The sequence below is a fragment of the Carcharodon carcharias genome, chromosome 6 (assembly GCF_017639515.1).
Source record: "Carcharodon carcharias isolate sCarCar2 chromosome 6, sCarCar2.pri, whole genome shotgun sequence".
NCBI lineage: Eukaryota > Metazoa > Chordata > Chondrichthyes > Lamniformes > Lamnidae > Carcharodon > Carcharodon carcharias.
The window spans coordinates 6974280-6992602 of NC_054472.1; the positions used below are offsets into that span (position 1 = coordinate 6974280).

At 43.2% G+C, this 18323-nt stretch overlaps 1 protein-coding gene across 1 annotated transcript in view; it reads right to left on the reverse strand.

Moving 5' to 3' along the window:
- entpd3 (ectonucleoside triphosphate diphosphohydrolase 3) overlaps positions 1 to 18323 on the reverse strand; it is a 44541-nt gene that overhangs the window by 7938 nt on the left and 18280 nt on the right. Inside the window, exons 3-7 of the mRNA XM_041190229.1 lie at positions 13607 to 13738; positions 13041 to 13158; positions 10924 to 11074; positions 8228 to 8387; positions 2145 to 2372 (exon numbers count right to left, since the gene is read on the reverse strand). Coding sequence (XP_041046163.1) covers positions 2145 to 2372; positions 8228 to 8387; positions 10924 to 11074; positions 13041 to 13158; positions 13607 to 13738 — 789 coding nt within the window. The remainder of the gene's footprint in view (positions 1 to 2144; positions 2373 to 8227; positions 8388 to 10923; positions 11075 to 13040; positions 13159 to 13606; positions 13739 to 18323) is intronic.

The window sequence follows — 18323 nt, forward strand, 5'->3', positions numbered from 1 at the left end:
ATCCAAAATGCTTTACAGCCAGTGAAATAATTTTGAAGTATTGTCACTGTTGCAATTCAGGAAATGCAGCAGCCAATTTGCATACAGCAAGCTCCCACAAATAGTAATGTGTTTTTTTTTAATGATGCTGGTTGAGGAGCATCAGTTTAACATCTCATCCAAAAGGTGGCAAATTTTTTGATGCAGCTCTCCCTCACTACTGCCCAGGAGTGTCCGCTTAGATAGTCTGCTCAAGTCTCTAGAGTGGGAGTTGAATCCATAACCTTCTAGGTGCAGAGGCAACAGTCCTAACCACTGATTCACAGTTAACTCTGTATAGTTCTGTCTCTATACATAATACATAGGGAAAGATCTTCAATCATCACATTCCATCCAGGGTTCAGCCTGTTGTTAGAGCCATATCTACAAGAACTATATTTCCTTTTAAAATTTGGAAGGACTTTGCATTATACGGAGGCGTGGGATCTGACCTGGATTTTCTTTTAAAAAAGTCGTAGGTTCACCTTGGACTATGAACAAGCATTACCTTCTCCAAGAACTCACCTGAGCTGCATGGTCCTTGATTGGGGAGAGTTATTTGCCTATTTGAACTGCAATCTCTTTAATTGATGGAAAAAAATTGTTTTGAAGGCAAAGGCCTGGTGATTTACTGGTAATCGCCTGACGGAGGATCTTCATGTTTTGAACTTGTTTTGAACTCAGTTGGTAATGAATGGAGAAGTGGACAGCTTGTGCTCTCCTGGCTTTGCTTGAAATACAGTGTGGTTATCAGAATCCAGCTAGGAATCCTCATCTCAGTGGGACTTGTCTACATGTGGAAACCTGAGAGGCTGGGACGAGAAGGATTGATCTGGCTTTATTTTCCTCCACACTGAAGGTCTATTAGTGAGGACCTCCAGACATCTACTGGAATTAGCAACCAGTCCTCGCAAGCGGGAACACCAGATCAACAGTGCCAAAACTCTGCGAACTTAATCCTTTTTATGAAGTTTTTTTCTTCAACCGCCGATCTCTGCAAAGACCCTATTTGTTTGTCGTTTGTCTTTTTGTGTGTGTGTGTGCTGGGGAATTTTAAAAGGGATAGATAGTTACACTTCCAGATTAGAAATTGTGTGTTAACCAATTCTTGCAACTTGCTTTAAAAATAAGTTTCATTTTATAATAAATCAATTATTCTGAGTTTATTGAAAGAAGCCTGGTTAAAGTCTCTTTTATTCTGGGACTAACAGCAGCGAAGATAAATCATTGCCCATTTCGGTGAGTGGATTAAACTTGTAAACTAATGATGTGACCTGTGGAGTAGTAGGGCTAGATAAATTGTGCACTCCTCCCATCCCAGTTGTAAAACTATAAAGAAAGCTGCACCCACTGCAGTGAATTTCACCCTTAGGGGTATGTTTAAGAAATTTACAAACATGTTTTCCACAATTTTCCACCCCATCATACATTTGGCCCTCTTGTGTAAAAATGAAATGATTTCTCTATCCATATGTTGCATTGCATCAAAAAACAGTGTTAATGTTTCAGGCTTCCTCAGAACTGATGAAAGGTCATGGACCTGAAGCGTTAACTTTATTTCTCTCTCCGCAAGTGCTGCCTGACCTGTCAAGTGTCCATTTCCAACGTTTCCTGTTTCACATTTCAAGCATCTGCAGTATTTGTTTTTGAATCGTTGATATACTAAGTTGGTAATGCTGCTATTCCTCCAATGGATAGCCTCCACAATAATTAAATGTGGTGTTCTTGCTCCAGAGGTGACCCTGTGGCCACTCTCAGCCTGGAACAACAAGCAAGCTGCTCTCTCAGGTGGATGTCAAAGATCCAATGACACTATTTGAAGAAGAGCAGGGAAATTTCCCCTGCAGCTCAATATTTATCCATCAACCAACACCTAAAACCAGATCATATGGTCACTTTTCACATTGTTGTTTGTGGGATCTTGCTGTGTACCAATTGGCTGCCACATTTCCTACATTACAACAGTGAATACACTTCAAAAGTTTTTCATTGGTCTTAAAGAGCTTTGGGATGTCCTGAGGCCATGAAAGGTGCTATAGAAATCCTTCCCTTTTCAGTGTTTACACTTAGACTCTTAGCACATGAAGGAATTTCGAGCCAGTTGTTTGAATGGTTTAAGACCTTACCTGGATGATTTTTGCCCTGTACATCTTCTCGGCTTCATCCCTTCCATAGCATGCCAGGCTTTGAATGTAGACCTTGTACTTGTAACTGTACAGTGTGATTATTGTGGCTTCCTTCATGTGCGTATGCGACTCAGGAACAAAAGCTATTTCTGTAGAAGCTCCACCCAGATCCAGAGTGCCTATGGTCTTCACAGTAAAAGTTCTTTGCGGTTGCCTCCAAGTACGTCTCTGCAAAGGATTTGGGTCAAACAATAAAACGCTGAGATTAGTATTGATGACTATGAAAACATTGCAGAACAACAACAACAATTGGCATTTATATAACACCTTGAATGTAGTAAAATGTTCCAAGACACCTCACAGGAGTGTAATCAAACAACAGTTAACACTGAGCCACCAAAGTAAATATAATGCGGAATGGCAAAATGTTTGGTCAAAGAGATAGGACTTAAGGACCATCTTAAAGAGCAAAGAGAGAAGCACACATGTTTAGGGAGGGAATTCCAGAACTTAGGGTCAAGGCAGCTGAAGACGTGGCTACTAATGGTGAAATGATGGAAATTGAGGATGCTCAAGAAGCCAGAATTGGAAAGAGTGCAGGGATGTTGGAGGGTGGTGGAAATCACAGAAATAGGGAAGGGCAAGTCCATGGAGGGATTTGAAAATATGGATGAGAACTTTAAAATTGATGCATTACTTAACCAGGAACCAATGGAGGTGTGGGCCAGTGAGGACAAGACATGACCAATGAATAGCACTTTGTGCAAGTTAGGAGGGGGGCAGCAGAAATTTGGACGACTTTAAGTTTATGGAGGAGATAGAACCACCTACTTCTCACCTACATATTCAACTAATCTGCCATGTCAGTCACTTCCCCTGTGGTTCAATGGTCAAAAGCAGAGGACATTCTAAATGCATGCAGACCAGATGGTCCCAGGTTTGGACATCAGTTGGTCATAGCTGGAGTGGCTATAGGAGTGCAGAAATTAGCTTTTGAGCTCCAGGCAAACCAATTTGGGTTCTTACTCTTGATCACTTGCCAATTGTGTGATCATTTATTGAACACAGCTCCAGACTCACCTGTAGCACATTCTTATCAGCCCAAGGCTGAGTGGGTACCTCTGAGTCAGAAGTTGTAGGATCAATTCCCGCTCATATGGACATACAAAATAGGAGCAGAAGTAGACCATTCAGCCCCTTGAGCCTGCTCCACCATTCAGTAAGGTCATGGCTGAACTGTCTGTGTTTCACATTCTGCATTCCTATCTTTCCCTATAATCTTTGATTTCCTTGCCTAACTAGAATCTATCTACCTGCGCCTCAAAAATATTCATTGACACCACCTTCAGAGGCAGAGAGGTCCAAAGATACACAACTCTCTGAGAGAAAAAATTTCTCCTCATCTCGGTCCTAAAAGGGTGACCTCTAATTTTAAAACAGTGCCCCCTAGTTCTGGACTTACCCACAAGAGGAAACATCCTTTCCACGTCCACCTTGTCAAGACCATTCAGGATCTTACATATTTTAGTCGTCACCCCTCACTCTTCTAAACTCCAGAGGAAACAGTCTGTCCAACCTATCCTCATAGACAACCGCTCATTCCAGGTATCAATCTAGTAAACCTGCTCTGAACCACCTCCAATGCATTTACATCCTTCCTTAAATAAGGAGACCAAAACTGCACACAGTATTCAAGATGTGGCCTCACTAATGCCCTGTATAATTGAAGCAGAACATCCTTACTTTTATACTCAGTTCCTCTCATAATAAAGGATAGCATTCCATTAGCATTCTTGATTATGTGCTGTACCTGTATATTAACGTTTTGTGACTCATGCTCGAGAACACCTAGATCCCTTTGCACCTCGGAATTCTGCAGCCTTTCCCCATTTAAGTAATACTTTGCTTTTTTATTCTTCCTGCCAAAGTGAACAACTTCATATTTTCCCACATTATACTCCATCTGTCAGATTTTTTTCCCACTCACTCAACTTATCTATATCTGTCTGCAGCCTCCATATGTTCTCTTCAGAACATACTTTCCTACTTACTTTTGTGCCATCTGCAATTTAGCTACCATGTCTCCACTCCCCTCATCTAAGTCATAGATATAAATTGTAAAAAGTTAAGGCCCCAGTACAGACCCCATGTGGGACTCCACTCGTCACATCCTGCCAATCAGAAAAAGACCCATTTATGCATACTCTGTTTTTTGCCAGCAAACCAACCTTCTATCCAGGCTAATATGTTACCCCCTACACCATGAGCTTTTATTTTCCACAATAACCTTTGATGTGACCCTTTATTAAATGCCTTCTGGAAATCCAAGTACATACCTACAGGCTCCCCTTTATCCACAGCTCATTTTACTCCTTCAAAGAACTGCAATAAATTGGTTGAACATGATTTCCCTTTCACAAAACCATGCTGACTCTTTCCAATTATCTTGAGTTTTTCTAAGTGCCCAGCTGTAACCTCTAACACCTGCCCCACAACAGATGTCAAGTTAACCTGCCTATAATTTCCTGCTTTCTGCCTCCATCCCTTCTTGAATAGAAGGTTATATTTGCTACTTTCCAGTCAGATGGAACCTTTTCAGGATCTGACGAATTTTGGAAAATTAACATCTACTGCCTCATTTGCCATGCTAGGACCTGGAGACTTGTCAGCCTACGTCTCCAACAGTTTGCTCAGTAAGGCTTCCCTAGTGATTGTAATTTCACCAAGTTCCCCTCTCCCTTCCACCTCCCAATTTACAGCTATTAATGGAATGTTTTTCTGTCCTCCATAGTGAACACAGAAGCAAAATATTTGTTCATTTCGCCCACCATTTCCTTATTATCTACCATTAACTCCCCATTCTCACTCACTAGAAGACGAATACTCACTTTACTTACTCTTTTCCTTTTTAAATACCTATAGAAACTCTTGCTATCCATTTTTATGTTTCTAGCTAGCTTCCCCTCATACTTTAATTTCGTTCTCCTGATTGACCTTTTAGTCATTCTTTGCCATTCTTTATATTCTGACCAATCATCTGACCTGCCACTCATCTTTGCGCAGTTATATGCTTTTTCCTTAAGTTTGATGCTTTCCTTAACTTATTTAGTTAACCACGGATGGTGGATCTTCCTCTTAGAATTTTTCTTTATAGTAGGAATATAGTTATTCTGTGTATTCTGAAATATCCCCTTAAATGTCTGCCCCTGCTCCTCTATTAACCTATCCTCTAGTCCAGTATCCCAGTTCACTTCAGCTAGCTCAGCTTTCAACCCCACATAGTTGCCCTAATTTAAGTTTAAGATACTAGTCTCAAACCCAGTCTTCTCCCTTTCAAACTGAATGTAAAATTCAATCATTTTGTGGTTGTTGCTACCTAGGGGTGCCATCACTCTGAGGTCATTAATTAATCTTGTCGCATTACACAATACCAAGTCTAATATAACCTGCTCTCTGGTTGGTTCCAGAACATGCTGCTCTAAGAAACTATCTTGAAAGCATTCTATGAACTCATCCAGGCTACTATTGCCAACCTGATTTTTCCAATTTATATGTAGATTAAAATCACCCATGATTATTGCCATCCTTTTATCACAAGCAACCAATATTTCTTCTTGTATACTTTGTCCTACATTGTGGTTACTGTTAGGGGGCCTGTAGACCACACCCACTGGTGACTTCTTTCCCTTACTATTCCTCATCTCCACCCAAACTGATTCTACATCCTGACCTCCTGAACCAAGGTCATCTTTAACTATTGCACCAATGCCATCCTTGATCAACAGTGCTACCCCTCTACCTTTATCTAGGTTCCTATTCTTCTTGAATGTCATATATCCCTCAATAATCAGGACCCAGTCCTTGTCACCCTTGCAGCCATGTCTCCGTAATGGCTATCAGATCTTATTTTTCACTTCAATGTGCACTATCAATTCATTTACTTTGTTATGAATACTATGCGCATTCAGATACAGAGCCTTTAGTTTTGCCCTTTTGTTAACTTTGTGACATCTAGTCTTGAGTACTGCTGTATTCTTAGGTTTTTTTCTCTCTGTCCCTTCTTGCCATTCTCTGATCCTCATTTCCCATATTACTATTTTGCTTTCCTGCCTTGACTATCCTTTTATTTGCTATATCTACTCAAGCTCGATTCCTCAACCATCACCGCCGCCCACCAACCCCCCCCCCCACCTTTTGGGTTAAGATGTTAAACAGAGGTTCTTTCTGTCCTCTCACGTGGATGTTAAAGATCCAAGTACTCTATTTTGAAGAAGAGCAGAGGAGTTCTCCTCTGTGTCCTGGTTACTATTTATCCCTCAACTATTATCACTAAAACAGCTTATCTGGTCATTATCTTACTGCTGACTGTGGGAGTTTGCTGTGTGCAAATTGACTGACACGTTTGTTACATTACAACAGTGACTTAACCTCAGAAGGGCTTCATTGGCTGTGAAGCACTTTGGAACATCCTGAGGTGGTGAAAGGCGCTATAGAAATTCAAGGTCTTTTCCAATGGAGTACTTTGCCAGCAGTCAGCATTTGGCTCAAACCATTAGGATGAACTATTGAGGCAGATATTGAAGGACAGCTCCGTGTCTGTCTGCTGGTTGCAGTCACATTCCACAGGGAGGGAGAGCGCAGCAGCAGACAAGGGCAAAGTGATTACATACATACGAAGATATTAATTAGGAGCAGGAGTAGGCTATTCAGCCCCTTGAGTCAGTTCCATGATTCAATAAAACCATGGCTGCTCTGATTGCAGCCTCAACTCTGCCTAATCCCGATAAACCTTGGCTCCCTTGTTAGTCAAGAATCTATCCATCCTTAAATTACAAATATTCAATGACCCTGCCTCCACTGCTCTCTGGGAAGAGAGATCCACAGGCTCACAAACCTCGGAGAAAAAAAATTCTTATCCTCTCCATTTTAAATGGGAGACCCCTTTATTTTTAAATGGTGTCCCCTAGTTCTCATCTCTCCCACAAGGAGAAACAACCTTTCAGCATCCACCCTGTCAAGTCCCCGCAGGATCTTATGTTTCAATAAGATCACCTCTCAATCTTCTAAAATCCAATGGATACAAGCCCAATTTGTCCAACCCTTCCTGATAAGATAACACACCCCACCCCCCCACCACATCCCAGATATCAGTAGAGTGAACTTTCTCTGAACTGCTTCTAAAGCATTTATACCTTTCCTAAATAAGAAACTGTACACAGAACCCCAGATGTGGTCTCACCAACACCCTGTACAACTGTAGCAAAACTTCTCTACTTTTATATTCCATTTTCCCTTGCAATAAAAGCCAACATTCCATTTGCCTTCCTAATCACTTGCTGTACCTGCATACTCACTTTTCCTGATTCATGTACCAAGGGACCCAAGACAACCCAGATTTCTGCAGTCTCTCTCCATTTAAATAATATGCTGCTTTTCTATCCTTCCTGCCAAAGCGGACAGGTTCACATTTTCCCACATTATACTCCATTTGCCAAGTTTTTGCCCACTCATTTAACCTGTCTATCTCCCTTTGCAGCCTCCTTTTGTCTTATTCACAACTTACTTTCTATCTTTGTGTCATCAGCAAATTTAGCAACCATACATTCAGTGCCTTCATCCAAGTCATTGGTATAGATTGTAAATTGTCGGGTTCCAACACTGATCCCTGTGACACTGCATTCCCTAACCTGAAAAGGACCCATTTATCCCTACCCACTGCTCCCTGTTAGCTAACCAATCCTCCACCCATAATAATATGTTTACCCCTTACACCATGAGCTCTTATTTTGCGTAGTAACTTTTGATGTGGCACTTTGTCAAATGCCTTCTGGAAATCTAAATACAGCACATCCACAGGTTCCCCTTTATCCAAGTTGCTTGTTACTTCCTCAAAGAACTCCAATAAATTAGTCAAACATGATGTCCCTTTCACAAAATCATGTTGACTCTGCCTGATTGCAATGAGATTTTCCAAGTGCCCCTCCATAGCCTCCTTAATAACAGATTCCAGCAATTTCCCTGCGACAATTTCCCCATGATTCTCCCAGAACAGGCCATACTTCAAGAATGTAACCTTGACAAACCTGAAGCAAATTGCCCAGTAAATAATTTGCTGTAATCCATCCATAGACTGCTTCTTCCTTCCCTGAAATAACCTGGGTGCCTTTAAAATCAAATGGTGAAGATCGGAGGTAATCTTTAATCTCTGAGAGGATCATGGTTGCAGCTCCTGCATTCTCTAACCTGACAGTTTCATGGAAAGAATGAGGAATTGAAGCCAGAGTTAGAGAATTACATACGTTGTACATCAGATACAGTGGACTGATTTAGCCTCAGCTACTTAATAGAATCATACCACGCAGAAAAAAGACATTCAATCTATTGTGTCCATGGTAGTACTTTGAACGAGCTATCCAATTAGTCCTTACTCCAATAATTAAAACAGAAAATTCCAGAAAAACTCAGCAGGTCTGGCAGCATCTGTGGAGAGAGAGAAACAGAGATGATGTTTTGAGCCCAATATGACTCTTCTCCAAACTGAGGAGAGGTAGAAATGTGATGGGTTTTATGCTGTTGAAAAGGGTGGGGGGTGGGTGGTGTGGGACAGAGTGAGCATAAGAGAAGGTCAGAGATAGGTTAGAGAGCAGGGGATATAAAATGACAAAGGTGTCATGGAACACGGGCAAAAGGAATGGTAATGATAGCATTAAAGACACAAACTTTGGTCAGAGTAGGTGTTAATAGCAGGATAATGGTGAGCGCTGTCTGAAAACAACATAGCAGAATGTTTTAATAACTGAATAAAGGTCAGCTCTGTCTGAAAGCAACATCATGAGGACAAGGTACAGACCTGCACTAGAGGAAATAAATTCAAAATGGAGGGCAGAGTTTATGGTCTGAAGTTGTTGAACTCAACCGTGTCAAACCCATTTCCGGCACTTCTGCCCTCACCCCTTTCCTTCCCTCCCAGAACCATGATAGGGTATCCCCTTGTCCTCACTTGCCACTCCACCAGCCTCCATATTCAAAGGACCATCCTCTGCCATTTCTGCCAACTCCAGCATGATGCCACCATCAAACATACCTTTCCTTCAACCCCCTGTGAGCATTACAAAGGGACCATTCTATCCACAACACCCTGTTCCACTCTTCTATCACCCCCCACATCTCATCCCCTTCCCATGGCAGCTTTCCATGCAACCACAGGAGGTGTAACACCTGCACCTTTACCTCCTCCCTCCTCACTGTCCAACACCCCAAACACTCCTGCCAGATGTAGCAGCTATTCACTTGTACTTCATTCAATTTAAGTCTATGGTATTCGTTGCTCACAATGTGGTCTCCTCTACATTGTGGGTACCAAACACAGACTGGGTGACTGCTTTGAGGAACACCTTCGCTCAGTCCGCAAGCATGACCCTGACCTTCCTGTTGCTTGCCATTTCAATTCGCCATTTTGCCCTCACGCTCACATTCCTGTCCTTGGCCTGCTGCAATATTCCAATGAAGGCCAATGCAAGCTGGAGGAATAGCACCTCATCTTCTGATTAGGCACCTTACAACCTTCTGAACTCAACAGTGAGTTCAACAACTGCAGACCATGAACTCTGTCCTCCATTTTGAATACCTTCCCCCCCAAGTGCCAGTCTGTATCGTGTTCCCATGGTTTTGCTTTCAGACTGTGCTGATCTTTATTCTGTTAATAACATATTCTGCTATTTTGCTTTCAGACAGTGCTGGTCTTTATTCTGTTAATAACATATTCTGCTATTTTGCTTTCAGACAGTGCTGACCTTTATTCTGCTATTAACACCTCCTCTGATCAGGCTTTGTCTCTTTAATACTATAATTACCACACTCTTTGCCTGTGCTCCAAGACATCTCTGTCATTTAATCTTCCTCACTCTCTAACCTATCCCTGACCTTCTCTTTTGCTCCCCCTGCCCCTCCCCCTTTTTCAACAACATAATACCCATCACGTTTTTACCTCTCTTCAGTCCGAAGAAGAGTTAAAATGGAGTCAAAACATTAACCCTGTTTCTCTCCAAATGTGCTGACTGACCTGCTAGTTTTTCCAGTACTCTCTGTTTTTATTTCAGATCTCCAGCATCTGCAGTATTTTGCTTTTATTTTAGTTCTTACTCCGCCTGCCCTTGCCCCGGAGCCCTCTGCAAATGCCTCCTTTCCAAGTACTTATCCAAATCCCCTTTTGAAAGTTAATATTGAACCTGCTTCCATGACCATTCTTTCAGGCAGTGCATTCCTGATCCGGATATTAGAGAGATAGGGAGCATGAGGCCATGGTGGGATTTGAAAACAAGGGTGAGGATTTTAAAATCCGAGGCTTTCAAATAAATACAAGGGGTTGGGGGGGCGGGGAGTGGGGGAGACTAAAAACTCAGCCAGAAATTGACATGATGGTGGGGATTGAACTCACATTCTCTGGGTTACTAGCCCAGTGCTGTAAGGGTCACACTGCTGTAACTGTTCTCTGAAGTGAAGAGGACACGGCTTTTTCCACGAATCTCCTTAAAAAGCTTTCACCCCACCAGAGCAAAAAAAAAAGGTCCCCAGCCCTATGTTTTGGTGAAGTCCTGGTATACAGCACAGAAGGAGGCCATTCAGCCCATTGTGCCTGTGCCAGCCTTTTGAAAGAGCTTGCCCATCCCATTTGCCCCTTTCTCTTTCCCCCACCCTACCTCAACAGCCCTGCAATTTTTTGTCCGTTTCAGGGATACAAATTGTTTGAATAAGCAAATAAATAATCTTATACTCTTACTGGAGTAGTCGCATTCCAGCGGTAGCTCCAAAGTAGACAGGGGTGGAGTTATGCTTTTCTTCTGGGATTTCTTCCACGGTCTCATTGAGGCACTTTTGCAGTGAGTGAGCTGCCTGCGTGGGTTCATTGTCATAGCTGGAAACGTCTGGTCCTGTGGATGTGGGGGAATCACACAAATGATAAAGACAGAAATTGCGTTTGTTCGACCAATGAAATTCTTTTGATGTGTAGTCGCTACTGTAACATAGCTAACGCAGCAGACAATTTGAGCACAGCAAGATTGGGTGAGGGGGAGGGATCACCTTATGAGGAAAGTTTGGACGGCGGGCCTACAGTTCAGGAGACTGATAGACGATCCTTTCGAAGCATAAAACCCTGAGGGGACTTGACAGGGTGGATGCTGAGAGGACGTTTCCCCTTGTGGGAGAGACTAGAACCAGGGGACGTGGTTTAAAAATAAGGGGACTCCCATTTATAATGGAGATGAGAAGAGACTTTTTCTCTCAGGGGGGTCATGAAACTTTGGAACTCTCTTTCCCAGAGAGCGGTGGAGGCTGGGCCAATAAATATTTTTAAGGCTGATGTAGATAGATTCTCGACTGACAAGGGAGCCAAAGGTTATCCAGGGTAAACGGAATGTGGGGCTGAGGTTACTATCAGATCAGCCATGATCTTATTGAACGGCGGAGCAAGCTCGAGGGGCTGAGTGGCCTTCTTCTGCTCCTCGTTTGTATGTTTGTTCATATGTACCAAGATCCCACAGACAGCAATGAGATAATGACTCAGATAATCTGTTCTCTTTCAGCAAAATTAAAACAGAAAATGCTGGAAAGGCTTGGCCAGTCTGGTAGCATCTGTGTGGAGAGGGAAGCAGAGTTAATGTTTCAGGTCGATGACCTCTCATCGGAACTGGAAAGAAATATGAGATGTAACAGGTTTTAAAAAAAGCACAGAGTCAGGGGAAGGGGAGACGGGGTGACAGTTAAAAGAGGGAAGGCCTGTGATAGGGTGGAAGGCAGGAGAGATTAATTGACAAAAGTGTTGATGGTGCAAGGCCAGCAGTGATGTTATTTGAGGGGTAAATATTGGCCAGGACACTAGGGAGAAATTTCCTGCTCTCCTTCAGAAATGGAGCCACAGGAATTTTTTTACACTCGTCTGAGAGGACAGCTGGGGCCATGATTTAATGGTTCATCTGAAAGACAGCACCCCTGATAGTGCAGCACTCCCTCAGTATTGGACTGGGAGTGTCAGTCTGGATTTTGTTCTCAAGTCTCCAGAGTGGGTCTCGAACCCATATCCACCTGGCCTAGAGGCTAGAGTGCCACCTAGAAGAAGTAGCTGTTCTTTCTGTCTTTACACCTCTTACTCTCAGTATTGGACAACTTGGAGGCTGACCAGCAGCCTTTTAAGAGCTGCATAATTTTTCTCTTTATCTCATCATGCTTTCACATTGGCAGAAGGAGTAGGGAGAGGTAATATAGACTAAATGGCACAATTCTAAGCATGTTCAGGGACAGAGGGACATTGGGGGCTCATGTTCATACTTCCTTGAGTTGGCAGGACATAGTGAGAACAGTTTGCAAAGCATACGGGACCTTGAGCTTCATATACAGAAGGATTGAGTAGAAAAGTAGGGAAGGTATGCTCTATAAAGCTCTTATAAAGCTCTGGTTAGGCCACAGCTAGAGAATTGACCAGTTCTGGTCACCACACTTTAAGAAGGATGTGAGGGTCCTTGAGATTGTGTAGAGGAGATTTACCAGAATGGACTCCAGAAGCTGGGGATGTTCTCCTTGGAGCAAAGATTGGGTCTGTGATGACGATGGGAAGTTTAGATAAGGCAGACTAAGAAAACCTGTTCCCATTGGCTGAAGGTACACAGCTTTGGGGGACACAGATTTAAGGGCAAGAGATGTAAGGAGGATGTGAGGAAGAATTTTCTACCCAGCAACAGGGGAATGAGAATAACTTGATTGCTCTCTGGAGAGCATTGACCCGATGAACCAATGGCCTCCTTCAGAGCCACAATAACTCTATAATTCTATAAATGGTGTTAATGAAGTGACCCCTTTAATTAGCGGAAGGTATACTTCAACTGGATTTGAATTTCGTACCTTCGACATGACACAGGTGTTTCTCACTGACTATACCAGTGTTATTCCTCTTTTCTGCTGGCCAGCTGTAAACATAAACGGTTGTACCGGAGGCTCCAGCATCAAAAACGATTCCATACTAGAAAAGATAGGTCATAGTTGGATACAGTTAGACCAGAGTAAGATATAGTTATGTGATCGTTAGATATTATTAGACCGTGGTCATGTGATAATCTGTTTTTGTGATGCTGATTGAGAGATAAATATTGGCCAGGACATTGGGGAGAACTCCCCTGATCTTCTTCAAAATAGTGCTGTGGGATCTTTTACAGCTAAGAGAGCAGACAGGGCCACAGGATTCAACACCTCATCAGAAAGACTGAGAAAAAGACTCATCCACTCAGTTAACAAAGGATCTGTCTACTTCCTGACTGGCTGTGGAAAGGTGGGGGTTGCCAGGACGGACAAGGAAGTTTACACGATGACACCTGCTTAAAACTAGACGGGGGGGGGCGGTGGCAGCCCGACTCCCCCGGGGTCACTTGTGAATAAGCGAGCTCTGCTGACCACTGAAATACACGCCGCACCTTGAGCCCAATGGGAAGAGCAACCCTTTTCAGCTGCTGCAATATGGAGATGGTCACAACGGTGATCACACTGATGAATAAGACGATGATAGCGGCGACAACTGGACTCTTCAGCCCCATTGAGCAACGTCCCTGTAGAGAGGCAGAGAAGGAAGATGAATTCAGCAGCGGTTAACAGATGGCAAATTAACTTCAATACAAATAAGGGTGAGGCGGCGCATTTTAGTGGCAAAAATAACGAGGGTATATATAGATTGGAAAATAAATGGAATAGAGGAGCAGAGTGATCTGGGGGATGTAGGTACAGAAATCCCTAAAAATAGCAATGCAAGTTAGTAAGACTATCAATAAAACAAACTGGGATTCGTTTCAGTGAACTAAAAAGTAGAGAAGTTATGATAAACTTGTATAGAACCTTGGCTAAACCATAAATGGATCCCTGTGCACAGTTCTGATCTCCAATTTATAGAAAGGATTTAGAGGCATTTTTCAAAGGATAATACCAGAACTGAGAGGTTATAACCATCAGGAAGAATTGAAGAGGCTGAGGTTCTCTTTAGAGGGTTTTTTAAAAATCCATTCATGGGATATGGGTGACCCTGGCTTTATTGCCCATCCCTAATTGCCCTTGAGAAGATGGCGAACTGCTTTCTTGAACTGCTGCAGTCCATGTGGTGTAGGTACACCCGCAGTGCTGTTAGGGAGGGAGTTCCAGGATTTTGACCCAGTGACAGTGAAGGAACGGCCGATATATTTCCAAGTCAGGATGGTGAGTGACTTGGAGGGGAGCGTCCAGGTGATGGTGTTCCCATACATCTGCTGCCCTTGTCCTTCTAAATAGTAGTGGTCATAGGTTTGGAAGGTGGTGTCTTAGGAACCTTGGTGAGTTCCTGCAGTGCATCTTGTAGATGGTACACACTGCTGCTAATGTTTATTGGTGGTGGAGGGAGTGAATGTTTGTGGATGGGGTGCCAATCATGTGGGCTGCTTTGTCCTGGATGGTGCCGAGCTTCTTGAGTGTTGTGGGAGCTGCACTCATCCAGGCAAGTGGAGAGTATTCCATCACACTCCTGGCTTGTGCCTTGTAGATGGTGGATAGGCTTTGGGGAGTCAGGAGGTGAGTTACTCACCACAGAGTTCTGATGGAGCTCTTTCATATTGTGAAAGGATTTACTAAGGTATGCACAGAGAAGATGTTTCCATTTGTTGGGAAGACCAAAAATAGGGGCTATAAATATAAGATAGTTGCTGACAAATGCAATTGGGAATTCAGGAGAAACTTCTTTGTCCAGAGAGTGGTGAGGATGTGGAACGTTGGGAGGATTTGAGGCATAAAGCATGGATGCATTTATGGGGAAGCTAGATAAGTAGATGTGGGAGAAAGGATATGTTGATAGGCTGGGACAGAGTGGTGGGGGAGGATTGTGTGGAGTTGGACTGAAACATTTTATGTGCTGTAAAATTCTACATAATTCAATAACTAAATGTAACTTGCTGTAAATGAGAATGTTCTAGGAATCCACTCACTGTCATTAAATATGCAATCTGATATTTAAATGTGTTCTACTGGAGGTTAGAAGATTAAGAGGTGACTTGATTGAAGTCTTTAAGATCCTGAGGGGTCTTGACAGGATGGATGTGGAGAGGATGTTGCCTCTTGTGGGTGAATCTAAAATTAGGAGTCACTGTTTAAAAATAAGGGATCGCCCATTGAAGACAGAGATGAAGAGAATTATTTTTCTCTCAGAGGGCCACGAGTCTTTGGAACTCTCTTCCTCAAATGGCAGTAGGAGCAGAGTCTTTGAATATTTTTATTGCAGAGCTGGATAGATTCTTGATTAACAAGGGGGTGGGGAAAGGTTATCAGGGTTAGGCGGGAGGTTACAATCAGATCAGCCATGATCTTATTGAATGGCAGAGCAAGCTTGAAGGGCTGAGTGGCCTATTCCTGCTCCTAGTTCATATATTCGTATGTCAATGATATAATTCACAGTGCCTGAAGACTAGATCACTTAGGGCATTGGTGTGTGCTCCATCTGATATATTGATTGTTGGACAATGGAACAGATAACACCCAAGGCACTAAGACCCTGTGCATTAACTGTGAATCAATCCCCTCAACTCCCAATTGTAATGGTGCTTACTCGTCACAATGCAGCTCCTGTACCTGCAGTTCCATGCCCATTGAAGGCAGGCACTGCAAGAGCACCAGGGGTACAGGGAGCTTTATCCACATGGTGGCAGTAGAGATATACCATGTATACTGGCATAGGAACAGGAGGAGATCTTCCAGTTTATTCTGACATTCAGTGAGATTATGGCTGATCTGCAACGCAACTCCACATACCCACCTTTTCCCCATATCCCTTAAGACAAGGGCAGTAGATGCATGGGAGCACCACCACCTGCAAGTTCCCCTCCAGGTCACTCACTTTCCTGACTTGGAAATATATCACCTGAGTAGCACTGGATCAAAGAATGTTCTACACACCCCACAAAAAGACAGGCATAACTAGGGTGGCTAGGCATAGCAGCTGAATGATCTTCCTCTTCCGATAGATCACTGAGTTGGTGTTACAGAGCTCTTTCAGACCTGCCCCTCACACCCATATTGAGCCTGACTCCCTGTGGAATCACTGAATTCACTCAACAATTCCTCACTGTGTCCGGGGGCTGGTTACATCTTGCGCTCATGTTTAAGTTTGTCCCTATGCCACAGTCTGTTGAAGACACAGGTGCTGCAGATTTTTGAGCGGCTACTGAATTTCTTCAATCAGAATGATGGCAACAACTCAAACTCACACCCAGAGATTTACAGTGGGATATGGGCAGAAATCACAAGTTAAATTCCTGCTGCTGGACACTGTATATTCCAGCACTGAAAGCTAAAACCTGAAATGATTCCTTAAAACATCCACCTACCAGTTTTAGGAGCCTTTGTCTGCTGACAGTCCCGTGAAGGATACACAAGAGATATTGCTGCTCTCACAATAAAGATTGGAGATAAATGGAGTGGTTTTGGCTAAGTGATTTCACACAAATGAGTTCTGGATTGCTGTGAGAAGACTGCTTCATCCCCAGAGTGTTTCTGACCACTCCCAGACTGAATGCAGACTGCCCGCAGTGTCTTCAATTCCAAATGCTTATAATTTCAGATTGTTGTAAATCTTGTTACAGAGAGAATGTTCACAAAAGGCATCCCAACTGAGACATTGGTGGTCACAGAATTGCGGAAATTGAGGGCGATGATAGGCGCATGAGAGGAAGGAAAGACTTAGAGCTGAAGAGGAAGTGAAAAGGGGTGAGGAAGTCATTTGGGGTGAAATTTAGTTGCAGCATGATTAGGTTGTCCTGTTAAATTCCCAATATGGACTACATGGATCTCTTCTGCCCTCCAACACCCTCTCCCACTCTGGAGTATTCCTGTCATCGTGTAGAGAGTTACCTGTCTTCCTCTCAAATGTTACCTGTCTTCACATGGAGAGTTACCTGTCTCCATGTGGAGAGTTACCTGTCTCCATTTGGAGAGTTACCTGTCTCTATGTGGAGAGTTACCTGTCTCCATGTTCAGTGTTACCTGTCTTCCTCTAGAATGTTACCTGTCTCCATGTGGAGAGTTACCTGTCTCCCTCTAGAATGTTATCTGTCTCCATGTGGAGAGTTACCTGTCTCTATGTGGAGTGTTATCTGTCTTCCTCTAGAGTGTTAACTGTCTCCATGTGGAGACTTACCTGCCTCCATGTGGAGTGTTACCTGTCTCCATGTGGAGTGTTACCTGTCTCCATGTGGAGAGTTACCTGTCACCATGTGGAGTGTTACTTCTGTCCATGTAGAGAGCTACCTGTCCCCATGTTGATTGTTACCTGCCTCCATGTGGAATTCTACCTGTCTCCCTCTTGACTGAAACCTGTCTCCATGTGGAGTGTAAGCTCCCCCCCTGCCCCCGTTGATCATTACCTGTCTCCCTATCGAGTGTTACCTGTATCCACGTAGGGTGTTACCAGTCTGTATGTGGACAGTTACCTATCTCCATGCAGACAGTTAACTATCGTCATGTGGAGTGTTACCTGTCTCCCTGTTGACTGTTATCTGGCTGCATGTGGAATTCTACCTGTCTCCCTTTGAGTGTTACTTGCCTACAGAAAGTTACCTGTCTTCATGCCCAGTGTTACCTGTCTCCCTGTGGAGAGTTAGCTGTCTCCACGTAGAGAGTTACCCATCTCCATGTCCAGTGTTACCTGTCTCCATGTGGATAGTTACCTGTCTACATCTGGAGAGTTAACATTCTCCATGTTGAGTGTTACCAGTCTTCACATTGAGTGTTGCCTGTTTATCCCTCGCTGCTGTGTTGACAAACATACTGTGTTCATGATTTCCACCGCTTAATAATTTTTCATGTTAACGTCTATATTCTCTGCACCTTATCTACATTGTATGATTGTTGATCTTAGCATTCCATATAAACTCTCTCAAGTGTAACCTATTCTGTTATGATTGTGGAAATGTGGAATTCCTCACAACACTAGGGTTAAATGGAACTTTCCAAGACTGTGGTGGATAGACATTTTGCTTGCAAGATACCGGGGGAAAGGAGGAAAATTGGAGATAGGATACAGGTTAGTCAGTATTGGAAGAATTGTGCTCCAGAACTTGCTGCGCCCCTAGCCAAGCTGTTCCAGTACAGCTACATCATTGACATCTACCCGGCTATGTGGAA